The following is a 21,563-nucleotide window of genomic DNA, read 5'->3' on the forward strand; positions in this document are numbered from 1 at the left end:
TTGGAGGCCCTGCGACCACAGGAGGCAACACAGTAGGGAGGAACGTCAGAGTCCATCTGGTCCTCTGTTCCTGGAAGGCCTGTGGGGGGAGGACAGGTCCCCCGCAGGGCTGGGGGCTGGTTTTCCAAAACCTGTCTCTGCAGGGCTGCATGTCCCTAAAGAGGGCACAGACTGGGCACCCAATTTTAGGGGCAAGACCTCTGTAAATATTGTTTCGGGAGCTACTAACATGGCTACCCATGTGTGTGCTCTGCCCTGCTCATAGTCCACCCAGCAAAGTGTCAAGGGAATAGCATGCTCATTTGCTGATTTTTTTTTTAACCAGTCAGGACCCCACTGGCTGAGTTTTGGGGGACTGTCCTTAACCCCACTCTCCAAATCCCATCATCCCTGCTCCCTGCCATCACGTGTAGTCAGGGTGGCTGCCTTGCCCTCCCCCACCTCTGGGCACCAGGTGACTCCTTTGGGGCAGTCCTGGGGGCCTGGGCGGCTTAAGAGGCTTCCGAGGCCCGGCCCGGCCCGGTGCTGCGTCGCTTCAGGCTCTCTGCAGGTGCCATCAGCCAGGTGCGCAGGCCTGCTGAAGCAGGCGGGGCTTCCGCGGCCTTTGGGAGGGCTCCTTGGAGGGCTGGGGGCGGGAAGAGGCAGCTGTCCCAGTCTTCCGAGAGCAGTGGCCGGCGGGGGCTCCCCAGGGGCCGGGCTGCAGGCTGCTGGCCCGTCCGGGCCGCGGGGACGCGGGCGGGCGGAGCGAGCTGCCGGCTGGTGCAGTCCTGATGTCAGTCTGGCGGCCGCCTCCCGCTGGGCGCCACAACCTCATTCGTGCTCCCTCCCTGTCCTTCTCTCGCAGTCGAGCGGTTTACTTTCCCCGCCCTAGAAGAAGATGTGATTTACGACGACGTCCCCTGCGAGAACCTGGACGCCCAGCAGCCCGGTAAAGCCTCTTCTTTCTGGACAGAGTGGGGGACGGAGGGGGGAGGCGGGGCCTGGCGAGGGTCTCCTTGTGCACTTCCTGCCCGGCCCCACCCGGCGCATGGCCCCTCCTCCCTGCTGTTAAAAACCGCTGCAGTCAAACCAGGAGACTGGGAGAAGGCTGCGAGCTGGCCGGGCTGGGGCGGGGCTAGGGCTGCATGGGCGGGGCTAGGGCCGCATGGGGCGGGGCTAGGGAGCGTGGGAGACGGCTGAGAGCTGGCCGGGTTGGCGCGGGGCTAGGGCTGCATGGGGCGGTGTTCGGGACTCTAGGGGCGGGGTTAAGGCTTCATGGGGCGGGGTTAGGGCTTCAGGGACGGGGTTGGGGCTGTATGGGCGGGGCTAGGGCTGCCTGGGCCGGCGTTAGGGCTCCATGGGGCGGTGTTCGGGATTCAAGGGGCGGTGTTAGGGCTTCATAGGGCGGGGTTAGGGCTTCTAGGGGCGGGGTTAGGGTCCGTGGGGGCAGGGTTAGGACTTCAAGAGGTTGGGGTTAGGGGTCCAAGGGGCGGGGTTAGGGCTCCATGGGTGCGGTATAGAGCTTCCAGGGGAATATTGGGGCTTCAATATTCCCAATAGGGTGGGGTTTGGGCTTCTCTGGCAGGGGGTTGCTGGGCTGTGGATCCCCAACTGTGTCCGACTCTTTTCTAAGTTGCGTCTGACTCTTTTGCGACCCTTATGGACTATAGCCCGTCAGGCTCTTCTGTCCAGGAGATTTTCTAGGCAAGAATACTGGAGTGGGTTGCCCTTCGTTCTCCAGGGGATCTTTCAGACCCAGGGATTGAACCCGTGGCTCCTGCCACATTTCCAGCATTGCAGGCAGATTCTTTACCGCTGAGCCACTGGGTTCTGTGGATCCCCAGGCAAGTCATTCACTTCTCGGGGTGTCCTTTCCTCCTGAAAATGGGTTAATAGTTCAGACATCCCAGGGCTGTTGGGAATGATAGCTTGTTAAAGCTGAACGCAGCAGAGAAAGCCTGGGAAAGCCTGGGCCTGCCTCTGGAGACAGGCCCCTGGTGGGCTGGGAAAGTGGGGAGATTGCGGCCACAGAGGGTGGACAGGGCAGAGGAAGGTCAGTCCCCTGGCCCAGGCCCACATGCTCACCTGGCTCGAGAGAGGACCACCCAGGGAGGAGGGGTGTTTAACGTCCATTCACCGTAAGAGCCATCTTTGCTTGAACACGCCAGTGGCTCTTCATGGTTGGTCTCATGTAATTTGGTTTGAAACTTTGACTTAGGCTGTGTGTGTGTGTGTGTGTGTGTGTGTGCTCAGTCGCTCTTTGAGACCTTATGAACTGTAAACTGTCAGGCTCCTCTGTCTGTGAAATTTTCCAGGCAAGAATACTGGAGGGAGTTGCTATTTCTTACTCCAGGGGATCTTCCTGACTCAGGAATCGAACCCACATCTCTTGCATATCCTTCTACCACTGCACCACCTGGCAAGCCCCTTGGCTTAGGGGATTACTTCCTTATTCTTCAGAGGAGGAAGCTATAGAGGAGGGCTGGGATTTGAACCTGGGTCATTCTGACTCCAAGTCCAGTGCTCTGTCCCTTCGCTGCAAAGGATTTGGGTGGCATTTTATGGCAGATGAAGCACAGTTGCTCCCCCTGCTCAATCAACCTGAGAGATTGGTTGGGTAGGGCCTATGGCTCCAGTTGACAGTCACATCAGAGAGGTTAAGCCACCAGCCCCAGATCACACAGCCAGAATTTGAATAGACATCTGTTTGATCTGCTTTTTGCATAACACGATTCTGCCTGTCTTCAGGGGCTCCCCGTCTCAAGCCCCTGCATTTGAGGAGCTCCCAGTCTGAGAGGGGCAACCATAACCGTGCTGGGGCAGCGTATGGTCCAAGAGGAGAGCTGCGCAGACAAGACGACACGGCCCGGGGTCCCCGGAGGCACACTCCCGACGCCCACCCCAGGAACCGGGAGGCTGGGCTTGTGATCCACGCATCCATTCGGCAAGCCCATCCCTGGAGGAGCCCGGAACCCTTTTCTGCCTCTAGCTGTCTCCAGTCTGGAAGAGTGGGAACGGGTGGCTATATGAAGGTCCCAGAGCCGGGAGATCTGAGTGGCCTGAGGCCATTATTTGGCCTCTTTGGGCTTTTCTCCCACCTGAATCCCATCGAGCCGGTGATTGCTTGGTCACAGTCTTCACTGGGCACCCCTGTGTGGGGATATGGCATGTCCTGTAGTTTACTCTGAGATGGGCAGGAGCAGGTGGCCTAGAGCCAGCTCCAGGCCTGCAGACTGAGGACCAGGGTGCCTGCCCTGGGACACCCGCTCTCTCTCGAGGCTGTGGCCGGCCCTCAGCAGGTGCACGCCACAGGAAACGGCTCTTGTTGTGAGCGTCATACCTGCCAAGGCCCAGCGCTGACCTGTGTGGCCTGTGGGCTCAGTGGGCCCTCCATGGGGAGGGTGTCCACTGAGGTGCAGACCACACAGGCCAGTGGACACACAGCCCTGGGTTCTTACCTGGGTGCTGCCATTGACTCGGGCACAGGGTTCTGTGCTTTGGGCATCGACTTCTTCATGTGAAATCAGAATATCATCCTGATCTTGTAGGGCTTTGGGGAGGGTTGCACCACAGAACATCTTAACCTCTCTGGTCTCATCGGATGCATCCGTAAAACCAGGCAGTACTAGCTTCCTCCTTGGGTTGTAGTAGAGCCCTGAGCAGGTGGTGGTCAGTGCTTTGAAACAGAGGCTGTGATCTTGAGCGTTAGTGAAGCCTGAGGCATCAGCCAGGGCTGGAGGTGGGGAAGCAGACCTCTGTGAGGCCCCTGAAGACTCAGGAATTTGGTGACTCTGACTCCGCAGGAGACAGTGTTTCTCAATGAGCCTGGGGATCGTAAGCATGGCCTCTGTGGAAGGCAGCGTGGTAGGTGGATGGAGCCCCCTTCCCACTCACTGCCTGACTTTGGGCTCCGTTGGTCTCATTTATCTGATAGGATGAGGTGGTAGTTTCTGGCGCCAAGGACCGCTGGGAGAACCTGGCATGTAGGTGGCATGTAGGTGGTTGTAGGTGGCCGGGGCCAGAAGCAAGGGGCAGTGGATGCCACGTGGTTCTTGCTTCAGGGTGCCCCAAGAACCGAGCTCTGCCCCTTGGCTCATGGGTCGTGGAGCTTCTGCTGCAGTGATGGGACAGTCACCCCAGGAAAGGGCACAGCCTGGTCTCCAGCCGCTCGACTCCCTGGAGACATTGGTCACTATTGTCTTTTGCTGAAAAAATAACCGTGCTCCCTCCTGACCCCGGGACCAGAGTCTCCAGCTAAGCCCCGTGTGTCTGTTCTGCTCTTTGGCTGACAGTCTCTCCACACCCCTCACCCCCAGCCTCCCTGTGTGGGGAGGTGGAGGCTTGGGGTCAGTGCAGAGACACTCAAGCCCACCCAGGGCCCCCATGAGAAAGGACCAGCTGCTCTTTGCTCAGCGCCTGCCGCGTACCAGGCTCTTGGCTAAGGGCTTTTCATCCCTGTTTTTTATTTCCTTCACCTTTCAGCTTATTATTATCCCCATTTTGCAGATACAGCTCTGAAAACCAAAGTTCTCAGCTCTTCAGTATGTGCGGTTTCTGAGCAGATTTTTTTTTTTTTTTAATTTTAACCCCCCCACCCCAAAAATAAAATAAAATTTAAAACCCATCCTAGTGCCATTTCCTCTGAGCTGACAGCAAGCATTTTCACCTTTGTGCAGTTTTGGGAGTCTGGTCTCACTTTTGTGAGGCCTGCGTCCAGGTAACAGCCCAGGACGTGAACTCCCATCAGTGAAGTGGAGGCTAGGCTGGGACCCTGGGCTCTGGGCCCAGGAAGGTGGATTTCCTGTCTCGGAAGCAGCATCTCAAACCTGAGTTTACAGGGACCACAGCAGGCCCAGCCCTGATGGCGCCTGTCCCTCCAGGCTGAAGGACTCCCAGGTCTCTGTCCCTGTTTCCTGTGGAAGAAGAGGGAACACTCCTGGATGCTGGGCCAGGCGCGCCCCCTACTGGACTGTCCTGGAGCCTCATGGGGAACTCAGATCTGGGGCAGGGGACCCGAGTCATTCAGTGCTTCAGAACATCTTCACTGCCCGTGTCCCTCCTAAGGGTGCTGAGGCCAGAGCTGAGGGCCTGAGTCAGAACTGGGTTCCCGGTCTTCTCTTTTCCACTAAAAAATGCCAAAGAGGCCCAGAATGAGCACTGAGATCCTGGAAAAGTGATGCCAATAGGGGGAAGAAATTTGTTTTTTTAACTTTTCATTTTCTCTTGGAGCATAGTTGATTAACAGCTTGTGTTAGTTTCAGGTGTGAAGCAAAGTGATTCAGTTAAACATGCACGTGTATCTGTTCTTTTCCACCTTCTTTTCCCATTTAGGTTATTAAAAAAGTGTTGAGCAGAGTTCTCTGTGCTATAGGGCTTCCCAGGTGACTCAGCGGTAAAGAATCTGCCTGCAACACAGGAGATGTGGGTTCGATCGCTGGGTTGGGAAGCTCCCCTGGGGAAGGAAAGGGCTACCCACTCCAGTTTTCTTGCCTGGGAAACCCCATGGACAGAGCAGCCTGGCGGGCTACAGTCCGTGGGGTCTCAGAACTGGACACGACTCAGGGATGGAGCACACATCTCTACTGTCTCTGCCGTACAGTAGCCCGTGTTGCTTATCTGTTTTAAGCATAGCCACGTGTACATGTTCCAGACTCCCAGTCTGTCTCCCCCACCAGGAGGACGTTGTTGGGCCTGTTGTGTGCCGGGCGCATTTCTTGTGCTTTTCTGCATTTTCCACGTCCTCCTCCCTCTGCGGGTGGATGTCATGTTCTCCTTGCCCCACGCTATGGACCAGGAAGCGGAGATGGAGGTCCACCCTGACCCCACCCCCCACCTGCCCCCGCCCACCCCGAGTTCAGAAACTGGGTCTGCTGGGCTTGGCCGCAGGATCTCCGCTCACCAGCCCCGTCTCTTGGCCCCCAGAGGCGGAGAGGAGCCAGCCCTACGAGGATGCGCGCCAGGACAGGGCGCCCCGGGAGCCGGAGGACCTAGGCTGGAGCTCCAGCGAGTTCGAGAGCTACAGCGAGGACTCGGGCGAGGAGGCCAAGCCAGAGGCAGAGCCCGCCAAGCATCGAGTGTCCTTCCAGCCCAAGGTGAAGGGAGGGGGCATCTGTCACCCCAGCCCTGGGCCCCCGAGAGCCGGGCGGTGAGGGCCAGGGCTGAGACTCGTGGCTCAGCCTCAGTGACTCCCAGGAGTGTGGTGAGAGAGGGAGCAGGGGCCCTGGTGTCCTGAGACGGGAAATGACCCGCCGGTGCTGGTTGGCCACGGCGCGCCCCGTACCGAGAATGGGCGTGGTTAGTGCCCTCGCCGGCGCCGCCCAGCTCCGCTGTGCCTGCAGCGGCCCCAGCAACCGAGAAGGATGCTCACGGAGTCAGATCCGGCTTCAGAATCCTCCTCCTCACGGGCTTGGGCAGCCTCACTGATGGCTGAGAGATGACATGTGCCCTAATGGTGAAGTCCAGTCTGCCAGTGCAGGAGACACAGGGGACGCGGGTTCCATCCCTGGGTCGGGAAGATCCCCTGGAGGGGGGCATGGCAACCCGCTCCAGTGTTCCTGCCTGGAGAATCGCAGGGACAGAGGAGCCGGGCAGGCCATGGTCCATGGGGTCACAAAGAGTTGGACACAACTGAAGCGACTTAGCACCAACTCTGCTTCTCAGATCAGTCCTAGACCCCACAGCCCTCTGCCCTGGGGAGGTGACCAAGCGGGCTCAGACAGAGCTGCCAGAGGGCTTCTTTTCCAAAGCCTTGCAAAGTGCCTGGAACGTAGTTCATTCTGTTGACTTCACGGAAGGAGCCACGGAAGCCAAGAGGACGGACTGTCTGGTCCCTCCTCTCCTGTGACAGCCTTGCCTGTCCTATTTGTTCTGGCTGTTCGGTCCCTAGGTCGTGTCTGACTCTGTGTGACCCCGTGGACTGGCTGTAGCCTGCCAGGCTCCTCTGTTCTGTAGAAGCCACCAAAAGGCAGACGCTGTCCATGCTGAGATTTGGGATTTAATGGGAGCCACTTCTTTGAGACAGGCATGCCCGACCAGAGGTGACTGGGTCCCTCTCAGGTTTTTTTGGAAAGACCGAGGCAGGCAAGTGAGCGAGGTGTCCCTGAGTCCTGCCCACAGGGAGGGCAGGGAGCAGGCAGGGGCCTCAGGCCTGGGCTGGATTATGGGGGGTGTCCAACTCCATGTTTTCAGAGTGCCTCCCACCCCTTTCTCAGTTTGGGGATCCCCTGGTGGGGAGGGGGTGCAGGCCAGAGCAGCACCCACGCCTAGGAGTCTTCAGACAGACTTTACTGAGATGAAGAAGGCACCCCAGTCCTCGGGAAGACAGGGCCTGAGCAGGTGTCCCCTGAGCCCCAGTCTCCTCTTGGCTGGTCCCCACGGCAGGGCCACAGAGAGCAGCCTTGACCTCTTGCTAACCAAAAAGTTAAGCATCTCTGACACCTCTTAGGGTGCGGATGGGGGTCTCGGGGGGCAGGAAGACCCAACCCAGGCTCAGGGAAACCTTGTGGCCTAGGAGGAGATACCAAGTACAAAACGGTTTGTCAAAAAGGAAGAAAAACAGGCCTTTCTGTGAACCTGAGCCTGTGTTCCTATGGCCTGCCTGATGCAGGTGGGATTTGATGGGCCTGATCACAGGAGGCTTCCAAGAGAGGCGGCAGGAGCCGGAGGAGGCGGGGGTCCCTGGTGGGAGGAACAGCCCAGACGAGAGCCGGGGAACAGGCCCCTTCCTGCTTCTGCCCTTACAAGACTGTGAAGCCACCGCTCCCCCAGGGGAGCCTCTTGAGAGGAGGGTGGGCCCTGTGTGCCCAGCATGGCTCTGGAGAGTGTGGGCAGCTGGGACTCCAGGCCTGGGCCAGCCCTTGTCCCCAGCCCCTGGCTGTCCCTCCGAGTCCCCTGTGGCCGCGTTCCTGGCCCCCTGCCTTCTTGCTGGGGACCGAGAGGGAAGCGTCAGGCCCTCTCCAGGCAGGAGGGGTATGTGGAGTTTGGCCTCTCCCGTGGGCATTGGGATCATGGGGGCAGACGCTGGGGCCTCACTCCCAGCTCCAGGGCTGGATGGGGCCTGGCCACCTGCTTTTTAACAGCCCTGGGTCCCCAGGGGTGGGCCGGGGGCCCACAGAGCGCTCTGAGAAACGCTGGGAGAGCCCTCAGCTTGACCTGGCCCCAGGTGGGTCCTGGCGGCTGCCTGTGGACCCGTGTCCCGCACACCCTCAAGCTCTTCCTCAGCAGACACATGGCGTGGCAGAGTTCTTGGAATTTCTCACTGCGAGGACTTCTTCCCTGGCCGCGGGCCCGGCCCACCTGCTCCCCTGCGGATGGTGGAGGGCTTTTCCTCTGACAGCCACCTCTGCCTGGGAGCCCCCCGCCCTGAGCCTCTCCTGAGCTCCGGGGCCCCCTCTGCTTGCCTGCGTGCTGTGTGCTCCGGGGCCGCTGACAGCAGAGCTGGGCAGTGTCGAGTCCTGTCCTCGGAGACTGACGGGCCTGCGCCCTGTGCAGCTATGAAAGAACCAGGGGAGCCCCTCCTGCAGGGGTCTGGCCAGGCCAACCCTCGGCGGGCGGACTTTTGCCAAAGAGAATGACAGGGTCTGCAGAGGGACCCCTCAGAAGCCCCTGACCCAGACCTAACTGGAAGCCTGGTCCAGGTTCGCGAGGGCCACGGTCAGTGGGAGGTGCCTTTTCCAGCTGTGAAATGAGCTGCACTGAACGTTTTCCTGACTGTGGCGTCTTCATAATTAAGGTGACCGTGGTCTGGCTGTCAGAGGCCTGGGCAGTAGAGCCAGCTGGGAGCTCAGCTGGGTGACTCCGATCTGGCCGCTGCAGTTGGCCTAGTCCTTCCGACCCTCAGGGTCAGAGAGGCGGAGGCCCAGGGCCTTCATGACTGTATCACATCAATCTTTTTTACAGATGAAACAGGACTCCAGTTTTTTGGGAGGCTGAGTAACTCTCAGGATTTTCCCTGTCCCGTTACTTCTTTGCATATCAGTAGCAAACCTTTGCCTAGTATGGTACAGCTTACAGAGCAGTTTCATTTATTGTTCCTGAGACCTCAGAGTGGTTGGTATCATTTGCTTTAAGAGTCTCATTAAAAAAAAAGAGTCTCATTTTGTTAGGATCAGAGAACCTAAGCGACAGAAGCTCAGAGAGGTTAAATGATGTGGTGAAGGCCACGCAGCCCGTAAGTGGTAGAACCCCAACTCAACATCACATCGGGTTGGGAAGAAAATACTGTGTCCATTCATTCATCCATCCATCCATCCATCCATCCATCTGTCCATCCGTCCATCCAGCCAACTGTCCATCTGTTCAACAAATATTGGGCACTTAGTATTTGAAAGACAGTCCAATAATACTGGCTTCCATTTTTTTGAACACTCAATAAGCTCTAGGTTCTGTCTGCTTCGCCCGTTTAACCTTCTTAGTGATACTATGAGGTGGTTACTATGGCCACTTTACCTGTGAGGAAGCTGTCACTCAGCGAGGTAAAGAGACTTCGAAGCTGGTCAGCGGGGAACAGAGATTTGAAAGTAGCCTCCTTGCCTCTGAGCTCATGCTCCCGACCCCTCTGCTTGTCTGCTTCCTACAAGTAGTTCCAGTCTTATCTTCTCTGCACTTGGCCAACTGCTACCCTTGCTCCTGAGGTTCATGCATTTGAGTGGCTGTCTGTCTGTGCATCTCTCTGTCCATCTCCCCAGATGGTACGAAGCCAGTCAGCCCCGTCCTTCCATCCAGTCGCCCGCCTCTCCCTCCCCGAGCTGTTCCTCCCTCTGTCCGTCCACCCTTCCTCCAAGTGACGGGCTCTGGCCAGTTGGTCCTAGCTCATTAGAACCCGAGAACCAAACATGCACATCCCTCCCCAACCTCACGCTCAGTGATGTCACATCGGTAGCCTGAAACTGTCCGCGGCGAGCATGCTCGCGCCACGGAAATACAGCGAAGCAGGGTGCTTTTCCCTGCAGAACCACTGGTTGACTGTTTACCAGCATAGCACTGCTTCCGTCCACTCACTAATTCATCCACGTTGTTATTCATTTATGACTATCGGTTCGTCCCTCTACCCATTTGCCCAGCTGTAGAATCATCCAACTGAATGTATCCACTTGCTCTCGCATCCATCCATTTATCTGTCCATCCATTCGTCCGTGGGCCTGTTCATCTACCATCTGTCTGTTGCCCACCCAGCCAGCCACCCCTCTCTGCACGCAGCCATCCAGCCACCTACCACCCTTCCATCTCAGAAACTTACCAAGAACTTCCTCTGTCAGGAGCCCCACGCTGGGCCCCCAGGATGGGGAGATAACGGAGACACAGCCCTTGTCCTCTAAGCGCTGGGAAGGGGCCTGGGCTGTTCCCCTCCCCCCTGCCCCCAGCTCCTGAGCCCCGGCCCCCAGCTGGCTGGCGTGTCGGGCTGCGTGCTGCTGGAGCTGACCCCAGGCAGCAGGTCCCCAGGCCCCATCCTGCTGCCCCGCGCGGTCCCTCCTCTGCCTCACCCGAGTCTCCTTTCTCCTCTGTCGCCGTGTCTGGTCTGCTGCCTGCCCTGCCCCTCACCTGCTCCTTCTGCTTGGCTGCCCGGGGCTCCAGCTTTCTCCAGACCTGACTAGGCTAAAGGAGAGATGCGTCAGGACTAAGAGAGACATCCTGGCTCTAAGAGTTGGGGGGAGAGACATGCAGGAGCTGAAGCACAAATGCGATTGTAAGGTACCGTCTGCCTGTCCCTCCTGGTCCCGGGGCGCCCGGGGCCTTTCCTGCTGCTTCGGGGGCCGCGCGCGGGGGGTGGTGCCTCGAGCCCCGGGCCCTGTCGGCGCCTCGCACCTGTGGCCTTGTCTGACGCCGCCGGCTGGCTTGCTCCTGTCCACGTCCTCACCTTTCTTTCTCCCCACCCTTCAGCGACCCCTTATCCGTCTATGGGAATTCCTGGGTGGGCTCTCAAACTTCAGGGCCCTCAGAATCCCCTGGGTGCTTTGAAAAACACATTCCTGAGCTCCACCTGCAAAGAGCCTGATTCTGCCAATCCGGGCCAAGGCCCGGGAATCTGCAAACGGGATGACTCTGGCTAGGTGGGTCTGGGTTACACCTTAAACGTGTGACTCTTGTTGATGCTTCACATTCCTCCTGCTCTGAGCCGCTCAGAGAGCTCCGGGGTTGGGAGGCCAGTGCGGGACGCCTCAGCGCCGCTCCTTGGCTGGGACTCCTGCTTCAGCCTAAGGGTGATGCTGCTGACGGCCGTGGGTCCCACTCACTGCACCTACTGTGCGCCGTGGGCTCTGCAGGCCTGGATCTGAGTCCCAGGTCCGCCCCCGCTCACTGTGTGGTCGTGGGCGGCCTCTCGACCTCTCTGAGTTTCGGTTTCCTTGCCCGTGAGATGGTGGCAGAAACAGTGCTGGCCCTGGGGGGTATGAGCTCAGACCAGTCCGGTGCCCAGCGCCACGCTGGGCACCCCCCCCAGAGCTCAGAGCGTGCTGACTGATGTTACGTGTGTGACCGTTTTCTCCCCCGGCGCCCGGGAGGCCGCCATCCTACCGCTGTCATTAGCGTTAGTGAGGCCGGCGAGTGGCTGGTGGTCACAGCAGCGGTCAGCAGCTGAGCCGGGACTCGAGCCTGGGTCTGTAGGAGTCAGAGCCGGCTCGCCCTCCGTCCTGCGGCCTAGCCCAACCCTCAGAACCGGAGGTGTCTCTGGAGAAGTGGGAGAGGCGCTGTTAAGGTTTGCAGGTCCCTTACTCAGCCCCTCTGAGAGCCTGTGCTGGGGGCGGGGGCAGGTCTGACTTCTCAGGGAGCCTCAGCCCAGCGGTGGCAGAGAGCGCGTGGAGGGCGGTGTGCGGCCTGGGTGCTCTCCCGGCCTGGCCCCCGAGTCGGCCCCGGGCCGGCCCGTCCTCGGCGCCGTGCGATGGTGGAGGGCGGTGTGCGGCCTGGATGCTCTCCCGGCCTGGCCCCCGAGTCGGCCCCAGGCCGGCCCGTCCTCGGCACCGTGCGGTGGTGGAGGGCGCTGTGCGGCCTGGGTGCTCTCCCGGCCTGGCCCCCGAGTCGGCCCCGGGCCGGCCAGGGTGACCCAGCGATGTCCCTTGCGTGTATGCCTATTGCTCTATTTTTGCCTAGGAAGGGCTTCTGATGGTTCCCCCAAAGACCACTTTGGGGGTCCCTAGGGCAGCCCCCCAGTTCCTGTCTCAGGACAGAGACCTCCATCTGGGAGTCATGACCCCCCAGAGGAGGATGGGCATCTCTGTGCGGTTTCTGGGGTCAGCGTCTGTCTCTCTCATTAGATTCTCACAGGCACGTATGGTACCCCCGCTAGTCCCTCCAAAAGGCCGAGAATCGCTGCTCTAGAATCGAACCATTTAGATGCAGGGAGGGGCCCGGGAACTTCCCTTCCCTCCCCAGCCCCACACCAGCGCCCCCTGGCTGTTGGTTATTTCCAGACAGTCGCCTTGTTCTGAAAGGTTACCGTCCTGCCTGCAGCCTCAGCACCCACTGGGTGTTCAGCAAGCCTTCCTGGCCCAGACCCGCGAGAAGTGCCGGGGCTCCTGCCGTGGGGACCGGGAGGTGGCGTGGAGGACGGTGATAGTGAGAGCAGAGAACAGGGGCCCCCAGATGAGTGCTCCCCACTTTCAGCAGAGAGCTTCAGGGAGGAGGGGTTTCCCAGAACTACACTGTCCACTGTGGTGGCCACGTGCCTCTTCACGCTTAAGTTAATTAAGTTTAATTAAAATTAAACATCACCGGGACTTGAGGTCCTCCGTTGCACCAGCCAGCTCTCGAGTGCCCCGTGGTGACGTGTGGCTGGCAGCCACCTTGCTGGGCAGCGTGATTGCCTTGCAGAAACTTCCAGCACTGGCCGTGCACTGGGGAAGCGGCCTCGCTGGGGGGCGAGGTGGTCGGGCTGAGGGGACCATAGCTCTGTGTGCCGGTGAGGCTGCCACCCCCGTCCTGGGCGTGTGCCCGCCCGGGGAAGCTGTGCCCGGCTCTGTGGTGCCCAGCCTCCCCGGTTCCCAGGCAGAGGCTCAGCAGAAGCCTGGCTGTCTGGGTGGGGTGGGGGGGTGCCCCAGTGGGATGGAGGGAGCCCCTGCGGTCGTCGTTAGCTGTGAAGGGAGCCTGGGGACCTGTGCTGCCCGTTTACTGTCGGCGTGCTCACCCGCACCCTGTCCGTTCAGTCCTCAGGCCCTGGCGGGGCTCAAGGGGGAAACTGAGGCTCGGGGAGGTTGAGTGTCTCGTGCAGGGTCGGGCAGCCGGGGGCGGCGGGGCTGGAGCTTGAGGCAGGCCTAGGACTCCAGGCCTCGAGGCTTTTTGCCAGTGTCACACCGTGTCCTTAACTGGACCCCCAAGGGAGAAATCTGGGTGAGGAAGTCCCCAGGGAGCCCCCCGCGACGTGAGCCCCTTCCCTGGAGGCCTTGGGGTGGCCCCGCCCTTGGCCTCAGCTGCCAGCACCCTGGGGGGGGGGCCACTCTGGGCTCCCCGCGTGTGTAGCCCGGTCCGGTGGCCCTGGGTAGTGGCGGGTGTCCCCAGGCCCGCCCTGCATCCCTGAGAGCCCCTCTGCCTCTGCCCAGATGACGCAGCTCATGAAGGCGGCCAGGAGCGGGACGAAGGACGGGCTGGAGAAGACGCGGCTCGCCGTCATGCGCAAAGTGTCTTTTCTGCACAGGAGGGACGTCCTGGGTGAGGCGCCGGGGCGGGGGGCGGGGCCGGCGGGCGGGCAGGGTGAGGTCGCCGGGCGTCTGGGCGCCTCTGATGGGGGGCCTGGGCCTGGTCCCCACAGGCGCCAGCTTGTTTCCCAGGCTCCGGCAGGGGGCCCTGTCTCTCCTGGGGACCGTGGGCCTCTCCCTTCAGCGTCCCTGCCCTGGGCCTCCTGCCTCTCACACTCACCTAGCCTCATCATTGCTTTTTTTTTCAATATTTATTATCTGGCTCAGCTGGGTCTTAGTTGTGGCATGAGGGATCCTCGTTGACTCCTGTGAGGTCTTCCTCTCAGCGAGCTGGATCTTTTTTTAGTTGCAGCTCCTGGGAGCTTTAGTTGGGGCTTGCAGGATCTAGTTCCCTGCCCAGGGATCGAACCCTGGCCCCTGGCCTGGGGAGCACCACGTCTTAACCGCTGAGCCAGCGGGGAAGTCCCTCCCGACCTCATCTTTGAACGTGCCTTTGTCCACTCACCCCTCTCTCCACCTGCCGACATTTATGGAAAGCCTGCTAAGTGCCCTGCTCCCTGCTGAGTGCAGGGACGCTGTTAGCCGAGTCGCCTCCAGGAGCGCCTGGTACACTGCGGGAGGCGGGCGTGTCAACAGGAAGTGACCAGCTGCTCCGCGGGGTACCATGGTGGGAGCCTGGGGGAAGTGAGTCTGGAATGTGGGAATGAAAGATCGGGGCTGAGAGCAGAGGAGAAGGGGACCCAGGTCTCTCGGGCAGGGCACGGGGGGGGGACGGGCGCTCCTGGCCGAGGAGCCGCGTGGGCGACGCTCCGGAGGTGGGGAGGACGAGACGGTCAGGAAGTCAGTGTTTGTGGAGCGTCTGTTGGGATGCCAGGCGCTCTGCTAAGAGCTTTACAGCTTCTCATTCAATCCTTATAAGCACCAAACTGGTGCGGAGGGCTGTCCTGTTCCCACCTGGACATGAGGGAACAGACACAGAGTGGGTGAGTGTCTTGCCTGGGGACACACAGGCGTGGAGGGGACGGAAGAGGCTTCCTCTGGCTGGAGTGAGGCCGGGGTGAGGGCTCAGGGCCCGGTGAGCACAGGCGTCCACGCCAAGGAGGACGGTGAGGCCCCGCACCTTCCTCAGGGCCCCGTAAGCACAGGCGTCCACGCCAAGGAGGACGGTGAGGCCCCGCACCCTCCTGAAATCTGTGCACATGGGCCTCCCTGTGGCTCGGCTTCCTCGTCTGTACGTTGGGGCTGATCGGGCCTGTGTGTCGGGGGGCCTCGGGGAGATGACTGAGCGGTACGTGGGAAGAACCCAGCACAGCTGCCCGCCCCGCGTGTCAGGCCTTCTTCCCGGCGGAGCCCCAGCAAGCAGGCGTTTGGTGCTGGGACAGCGTCTCGGTGACCTGGCTGCCACCCTGGTGCCACGGCCTCCTGGCCTCGCCTGGTCCTTCCCCTCATCTGTGAAACGGGCTTAATCCCGCCACGGCATGTGCTGCAGGAAGCCCCGGCCCCGATCAGGGAGGGAACGCTGGGCTGGGCCGGAGCCGGGACGGGGCGGGCAGGCTGGCTGGCCAGAACGGTCCCTGGTCGCCTGCCCCATCCCGGGGCCCTCCCCACCCCGCCTGCGAGCCCGGAGCCTTTCCTAAAGTGACCCTCCCACCAGAGGCGTTATTAATAGCCGCGGCCGGCTCGGATCACCAGCCAAGAATGTTCCCCCGGGGCGCGTGGGGGAAGAGGAAGCCGCGGGCTGGGCGGCCTGGCTGGGTGCGGGGCCGGGCCCAGGGGGCCATGTGGGCCGGGCAGGGGGCCCTCCCCCGCGCCCACCCCCCCACGGCCGGGCGTGGCCCGTCCTCCTCCTCCTCCTCCTCCGTCTCCTGCTCAGGTAAGGCCGGCCAGCCCGTCCCCGCCCTGCCCCGGGCACCTTTCCTCCTGCTTCCCCGGCGCCGCCTCCTGCCACTCTGGCTGCTGACCCGGCTCCCAGGGCCGCAGGCCGCGGGGTCCCGTGTCCCCGGGCCGGTGTCCGCCACTTGGGGCCTGCGCTCTGCCTGACTCTGCCTCTCTGCCTGAGCCTCTGCCTGCCCAGCTCTGCCCTTGAAGAGCCGCCCCCACTTGCGTCCGCGTCCCCTGCTGGACTCCAGCTGAGCCTTTTCCCTTTTGGATCTCTTTTTTGGGGGGGGGGGAGATGAAAACACAGAGCCAAACAGCTTGTTCTCAGGGCTTGCTTTCTTCCCTCTTTTCGGCGTCCAGAAGAAAACTATTTTTAGTGCCTGGTGATGGGGACATGGGTGGCCTGGCCTCTGGCAGGCAGAGGCGGGTGGCTCTGAGCAAGGACAGGGACTCGGCAGGGTGGGTCCTGAGAGCTGAGCCCCTGTGGCCTTCTCCCCCCTCGCTCCATCGCCCTTCACCTCTGTGTCCAGGCGGGCATCCCCCAGGGGATGTGAGGAGGGCCGTCACCCTCCGAGCCGCTCCGAGGAGCTGCTCTTCCCAGGACGCTGGTCTGCAGGGGGCATGGCTCCGGCTCCTGGAGTCTGAGCAGGTGCGTCCTTCTCACCCGGCACACGTCACCAGCCCACCTCCCTTTCCAGGTGACTCGGAGGAGGAGGACATGGGGCTTCTGGAGGTCAGCGTTTCGGACATCAAACCCCCAGCCCCGGAGCTGGGCCCCATGCCGGATGGCCTGACCCCGCAGCAGGTCTGTGGGGGCGTGGGTGTCCCTGGGGGGTGGGACAGCGGGTCCCAGCCTGCTGCCTGGGACTGCGCCTGTCTGGGTCTGGAAGGGGAGGCGACGGTCAGTGGCAGAGCCCAGCTGGGAAGGGGCCTCCTGGGACCCCACTCAACCCGCCGCACAGGCTGGCCGCGCTGGACCCTGTGGGTTGGCGCTGCTGTGCTGGGTGGGGCGGGGCTGCCCCCGGCATCGTCGCCGCCCAGCCCCGAGGCCACCAGAGCAGCTCCTGCAAAAGAACGAAGGTGTCTGAAGAAAAGGCCTGCAGTCAGGAGAGGGCTGGGCAGCATCGAGCTCACCCAGCTCGGAGGGGACCCTGGGGGCGCCTGGCCCCCTGTCTGCCCGCCTGTCATCAGTTCAGACCCCAGAGTCACTGCGGGTTTCCCAGGAGCCTGGCTCTTGGGTGTGTGTCTTCCTCCTCCCGGAGGGTCACATCGAGATCGGGGCACCCGTGCCCTGGGACCCTGTGGCAGAGCCATGACCGAGGCCCTCCCCATGGCTGGTTTTCCCCTCCCCGAGGCCGGGGGGTGACCCCTACCTCCCTCTGGTCACGAGGACTCTGAGCAAGACACATCGGGGCGGCAAACGCATGGAGCAATTGGCCGATTTGGCGTTGGCAGGACATCCTGACTTCGCACCCCTTTTGAAAATGAGAGATTCGGCCACACCTCTCTCTCGGGAGCCTGTCTGCCTCCTTCCTTCCCTCTTTCTCCTACTGGGACCCTGGCAGCATCGGGGCGGTGGCCCCCAGCCTCATCCCTTGTGCAGTGAGTCACCGTCAGAGCTCAGAGCCGGGCGGGACCCCAGACTGCCCGCCCAGAAGCCGGGCTTCCCCTTTCTGGCGTCGGCCGGGTCGGGAGCCTCTTGCATCTCTTGGAGCAGCGATGTTAGTTGCTCCAGGCCAGTGGCTCTCGGTGGAGGTGATTTCGCCCCCCAGGGGATGTTTGGCCGTGTCTGGTGATGCTTTGGTGCTCACCGCTGGGGGTGGGGCCCCTGGAGTCTACTGGAGAGAGGCCAGGGGTACTGCTGGCCGCCTGTGGGGCACAGGACCGCCCCCCACGTCAGCAGGCGGAGGCCGAGGGTTGCTCTGGGCGCCCCTGGGAGCCGGGAGTCCTGGACAGAGCGTCCGTTTGCAGGGCAGCTTGAAGGGCGGCGGCTGGCTCGTCAGACAGCCTGAGGGGCACAGTCAGGCCCAGGCCAGGCACGGCGGTGGGAAGAGAGGCACAGGGTGCCCCAGCGCGGGGAGGGAGGAGGCGGATGGTGGTGGGGGGCACCTGCACCGCCGTGCTCAGGACGGCTCGGGGGCGTGGTGGGGGTCGGTCACCCTCCCGGCCCCGGGCCAAGACACCTCTCGCCTACGACACCTTTCTTGGGCCCTGTCCCAGCTTTGCTGCACAGTGGGGTCACGCGGGAGGCTTAAAAAGCCCCGCTAGCCAGGTGGCACCCCAGAGCAATTCAGAGTGTCCGGGGTGGAAGCCACGCGACTCCAGGGTGCAGCAAAGGCCCCCGCCCCCGTGTGCTGCTGTGTCCACGTGAGGGCTTCCTGAGCGGGCGCTGGTTGGGCCGCCCCTGGGGGAGGCATGATTTGGGCTGAGAGATGGGGGGAGAGGGGAAGGGAAGGGCTGGGATGTTTAGCCTGAAGCAGAGTCCGCTTGAGCAGGTGGGAGGACACCCTCAGGACTGTCTCCTGGGAGAGGGATCGGTTAAGGATTGGATCTGTAAGTGGCAGGAGCTGAGATTTCAGTTCTAAGAAGGAGCTCTGTACAAGGGTGGGCCAGAGGTGGAGGAGGCCTCCCGCCCCGTGGAGGAGCGAGGTGGCTCCCCATCCCTGGATGGGAGTGCACAGGCCGGGCAGGACCCTGCAGTCCCCGCGCCCCCGGACCTCATGCTGCCATCTGGGGAGCTCGGGCATCTGTCTGGGCTGGGCCGGGGCTCTGGGAGGTGGTGCCAGCCGCCAGAATCCAGTGGTCCAGGGGTGGCTCTGGGAGAGACGACTTCCTGCTGCTCCGCTGGCTGTGACGCCTCTCCCCGTCTCCGGGTGCCCCGCCCGCGCTCCACTGGCGTCCTTGGCACGGGTGCTGACTGTGCTCTCTGCCTGAGCAGGTGGTCCGGAGGCACATCCTCGGCTCCATCGTCCAGAGCGAGGGCAGCTACGTGGACTCTCTGAAGCGGGTCCTCCAGGTACGACTCCAGGGGCTTCAGGAGCCCCTCGAGGGCCGTGTTACAAGGAGTGTTTGGGGGCTGTGGGCAGTTTTCAAGGGAAGGCACCAAAAGCCAGTGTTTCTATGGGGACAGCAGGACCTCCGAATGAGGGACACTGCGAATTTCAGGTGCCTCAGTGCACGGGATGACTGGGTTTTCTGAAATGACGTTGGGGTTCAGTGAGATGAGATCTGTCCCGTGGGCCTGAGAGCGAAAACCGAAGGGCACGCAGTCGTGTCCGACTCTTTGTGACTCCATGGACTGCAGCCCTCCAGGCTCCTCTGTCCATGGGATTCTCCAGGCAAGAATACTGGGTGGCCATGCCCTCCTACAGGGGATCGCCCCGATCCAGAGATCTAACTCAGGTCTCCTGCACCGCAGGCAGATTCTCTACCATCTGAGCCCCCAGGCCTGGACGGGAGACTGTGGTCCCTCTGGTGCCCAGAATAGATCCTGCGTCCTCATCCCTCTGGGATCCCTGGGGCGGGGCCACAGCTCCCCATTGTCTCAGAGCTCCTGGGATGGGGTGTCGGGCTCACCCCCTCCCTTGCCATCAGAATGCCCAGGAGCTGCTGAGGAGAGCCTTGCATGACCAAGGTGTGCCGGCCTGGTCTGTTTGGTTTACATTCCTGAAACAGTGACTGTTCCGCCATGTTGTGGGCTGTCTGTAAGGACCCCGGGGAGGGGCATTGTTGGGGTGGGAGGATGCTCGGAACACTCTTGCTTCCCCTGCCGAGTCTGGATCCACAGCGGAGGGGCCCAGACCCCGGGCAGGTGGAGACAGGATACCCCGTGTTTCTGACAAAGCCGGCTGGAGACCGTGGCTCTCGGTCTCGCTGTGACGTCTCTGCCACTGCTCCGTCGGGCAGACTGGCTCAGTGGTGGGCAGAGCCGATCCGGGCCAGCCCCTGGGGCCTGCCTCCATGGCGCCCCCTGCAGGCAGCGTCTCCCCCAAACCCAGCTTCCCACTGAAGTCACGGGGGTGGGCTGTGGACGGGCGGAAGGCTCAGGAGTGCTGCGTTCGCGGAGACCCGTCCAGGCCGGGTGAGGAGCGCGGGCCGAGTGCTCTCGGCGGCAGGAAGGTCCGCGGAGTTCTGCTCGGTCGCGCCCCGGGGTCCCTGAGGGCAGTGGGGGGCGGGCCTTGGGGCGCTCACCCGCCCGCCTGCTCCTGGCCGCAGGATTACCGCAACCCCCTAATGGAGATGGAGCCCAAGGCGCTGAGCGCGCGCAAGTGCCGGGCGGTGTTCTTCCGCGTGAAGGAGATCCTGCACTGCCACTCCATGTTCCAGATCGCCCTGTCCTCCCGCGTGGCCGAGTGGGACTCCACCGAGAAGATCGGCGACCTCTTCGTGGCTTCGGTAGGTGTCCCCAAGCCCCCGCCCCCCGGCCCGTCGCGGCGCACACCGCGGCCCTCACGGGCCGTCTCTCAGGCCAGCCTGCTGCTCTCCCTGCTCCCCGTGTCCACGCCAGCGGGGTCCGAGGGCGGCAGCGCCCGAGTCGGCCGGCCTAAGCCGGGGAGGGCGCGCCGCCGCGCCGCGTGTCCTTGCAGACGTCTCCCGGCCGGCGTTTGCTCACTGCTCGCCCCCAGGAGGCTGGCCGCTGTGGGCAGCCACCTAGCCCATTCTCAAGTCTCCCGCGGAGCGCTCACACAGGGCCGGGCCCGGCCCCGGAGGACCCCCAGGGGCGTCAGGGCAGGCCCGATGGGCCGTGCGCCCGGAGATCTGCCTGTTCCCAGCGCCCCCTGCAAGCTCGCGCTGTCTCTGGGCTCAGCTCCCCATCTGTGGAAGGAGAGGATTGTAGGCTTCTGAAACGGCGTCTGTGGGCCCCAGAGAGATGCCGGGGGTGAGAGAGGGTCGGGTTGGCGAAGCCTGCGTTGACGTCTTCTAGGCAATTGGGTTAAAGGCAGAAAGTACCGTTGTGAGAGCCCAGCGCCCTGGTCGGTGCGTCCGTGGCTCGGCCGGGGAGCGCCGTCCTCGGTGGCGGGGCTCGGGGGTGGGGGTGCGTGGAGCACAGGCCCGCCGCCCCCTCTGCCCGCAGCCCAGCCCCCGGGCACCGCCGCCTGCCCCCCGTGACCTGGGGTCTGCGCCTCTGCGCCCTGTCCGCTGCCCTCACTGGGCGACAGGTTTCCTGACCTCCAGGCTAGCCAAGAGCCCCCTGGAGGGGAGGGCTGTGGCCGGCGGGGAGGGTGGGGGTGCCGCCCGCCGGCCCCCTCGCCTGGATGTGACCCTCTGGCGGCACCCCTGCCCGTTCCAGTTCTCCAAGTCCATGGTGCTAGACGTGTACAGTGATTACGTGAACAACTTCACCAACGCCATGTCCATCATCAAGAAGGCCTGTCTCACCAAGCCCGCCTTCCTCGAGTTCCTCAAGGTGGGCTTGCGGGTGGTCTGGGGCCCCTCCCAATGGAGCCCCGGCTGTGGCGGGAGGCAGGGAGGCTTCTCAGGAGGGGGGGCCGCTGCCCACCGTTTCTCTGGTCCAGACACCTCTCTTCTTTCCTCTGGGGCATCCCCAGTCCCCTGGGAGAAGATGAGCCTCTGCTCCCCGCCCCCTAAGGGGGTGATCGAGAATTAGAGGGTTCATAAGCCACTTGGGATCTGGAGCTTTGACTGGAAGAAGGGGAACCGTGACATCTTGCTGATAGGGGCTGGGCTTGGGTGGGTCTTCAGGTGGGCCTCGGCGCTGTGGGGTCACGTGGAGTAGCCCCCTCTCCTTAGAGCACGGTCATAATTCAGACGGAGACCCTGCCCAGCAGAGGGCACAGGTGGGCCAGGACCCCCAGCCCCAGAAGACAAACCCACAGTCCAGATCCCAGAGGGTCAGGGGGCTTTCTCAACGGGGTCCCATCTGACGCGGGTCCTGGGGGGATGGTGGGGTTGAAACAGGGAGACAGGAGAGTGTGTTCCAGGCACCAGGGCGGTGGGCAAAGGTCAGAGGCAAGTCCAACTGGATCCTGGGGGCACGGGGTGCCCGGGAGAGAGGCGCAGAGCTGCTGAGTTCAGTTCGGGTAGATCTGGGCCTCAGGCCCAGGGCCTGGGATGTCATAG

The 21,563-nt window shown here is 62.4% G+C and overlaps 1 protein-coding gene across 13 annotated transcripts in view; it reads left to right on the plus strand.

Annotated features, from left to right (window-relative positions):
* Positions 1-21,563, plus strand: part of ARHGEF10L (Rho guanine nucleotide exchange factor 10 like) — a 154,132-nt gene that overhangs the window by 66,388 nt on the left and 66,181 nt on the right. For 7 of the 13 annotated variants that reach the window (XM_043444602.1, XM_043444601.1, XM_043444606.1 and 4 more), the window contains 8 exons: positions 845-928; positions 5,902-6,071; positions 10,552-10,668; positions 13,509-13,617; positions 16,181-16,287; positions 18,421-18,498; positions 19,698-19,877; positions 20,773-20,889. In XM_043444602.1, coding sequence (XP_043300537.1) covers positions 845-928; positions 5,902-6,071; positions 10,552-10,668; positions 13,509-13,617; positions 16,181-16,287; positions 18,421-18,498; positions 19,698-19,877; positions 20,773-20,889 — 962 coding nt within the window. Of the gene's footprint in view, positions 1-844; positions 929-5,901; positions 6,072-10,551; positions 10,669-13,508; positions 13,618-13,841; positions 15,478-16,180; positions 16,288-18,420; positions 18,499-19,697; positions 19,878-20,772; positions 20,890-21,563 lie in introns of those variants that run through there. The other 6 variants (XM_043444608.1, XM_043444609.1, XM_043444610.1 and 3 more) reach the window with 2 other exon arrangements.

The sequence above is a fragment of the Cervus canadensis genome, chromosome 24 (genome assembly GCF_019320065.1).
Source record: "Cervus canadensis isolate Bull #8, Minnesota chromosome 24, ASM1932006v1, whole genome shotgun sequence".
NCBI lineage: Eukaryota > Metazoa > Chordata > Mammalia > Artiodactyla > Cervidae > Cervus > Cervus canadensis.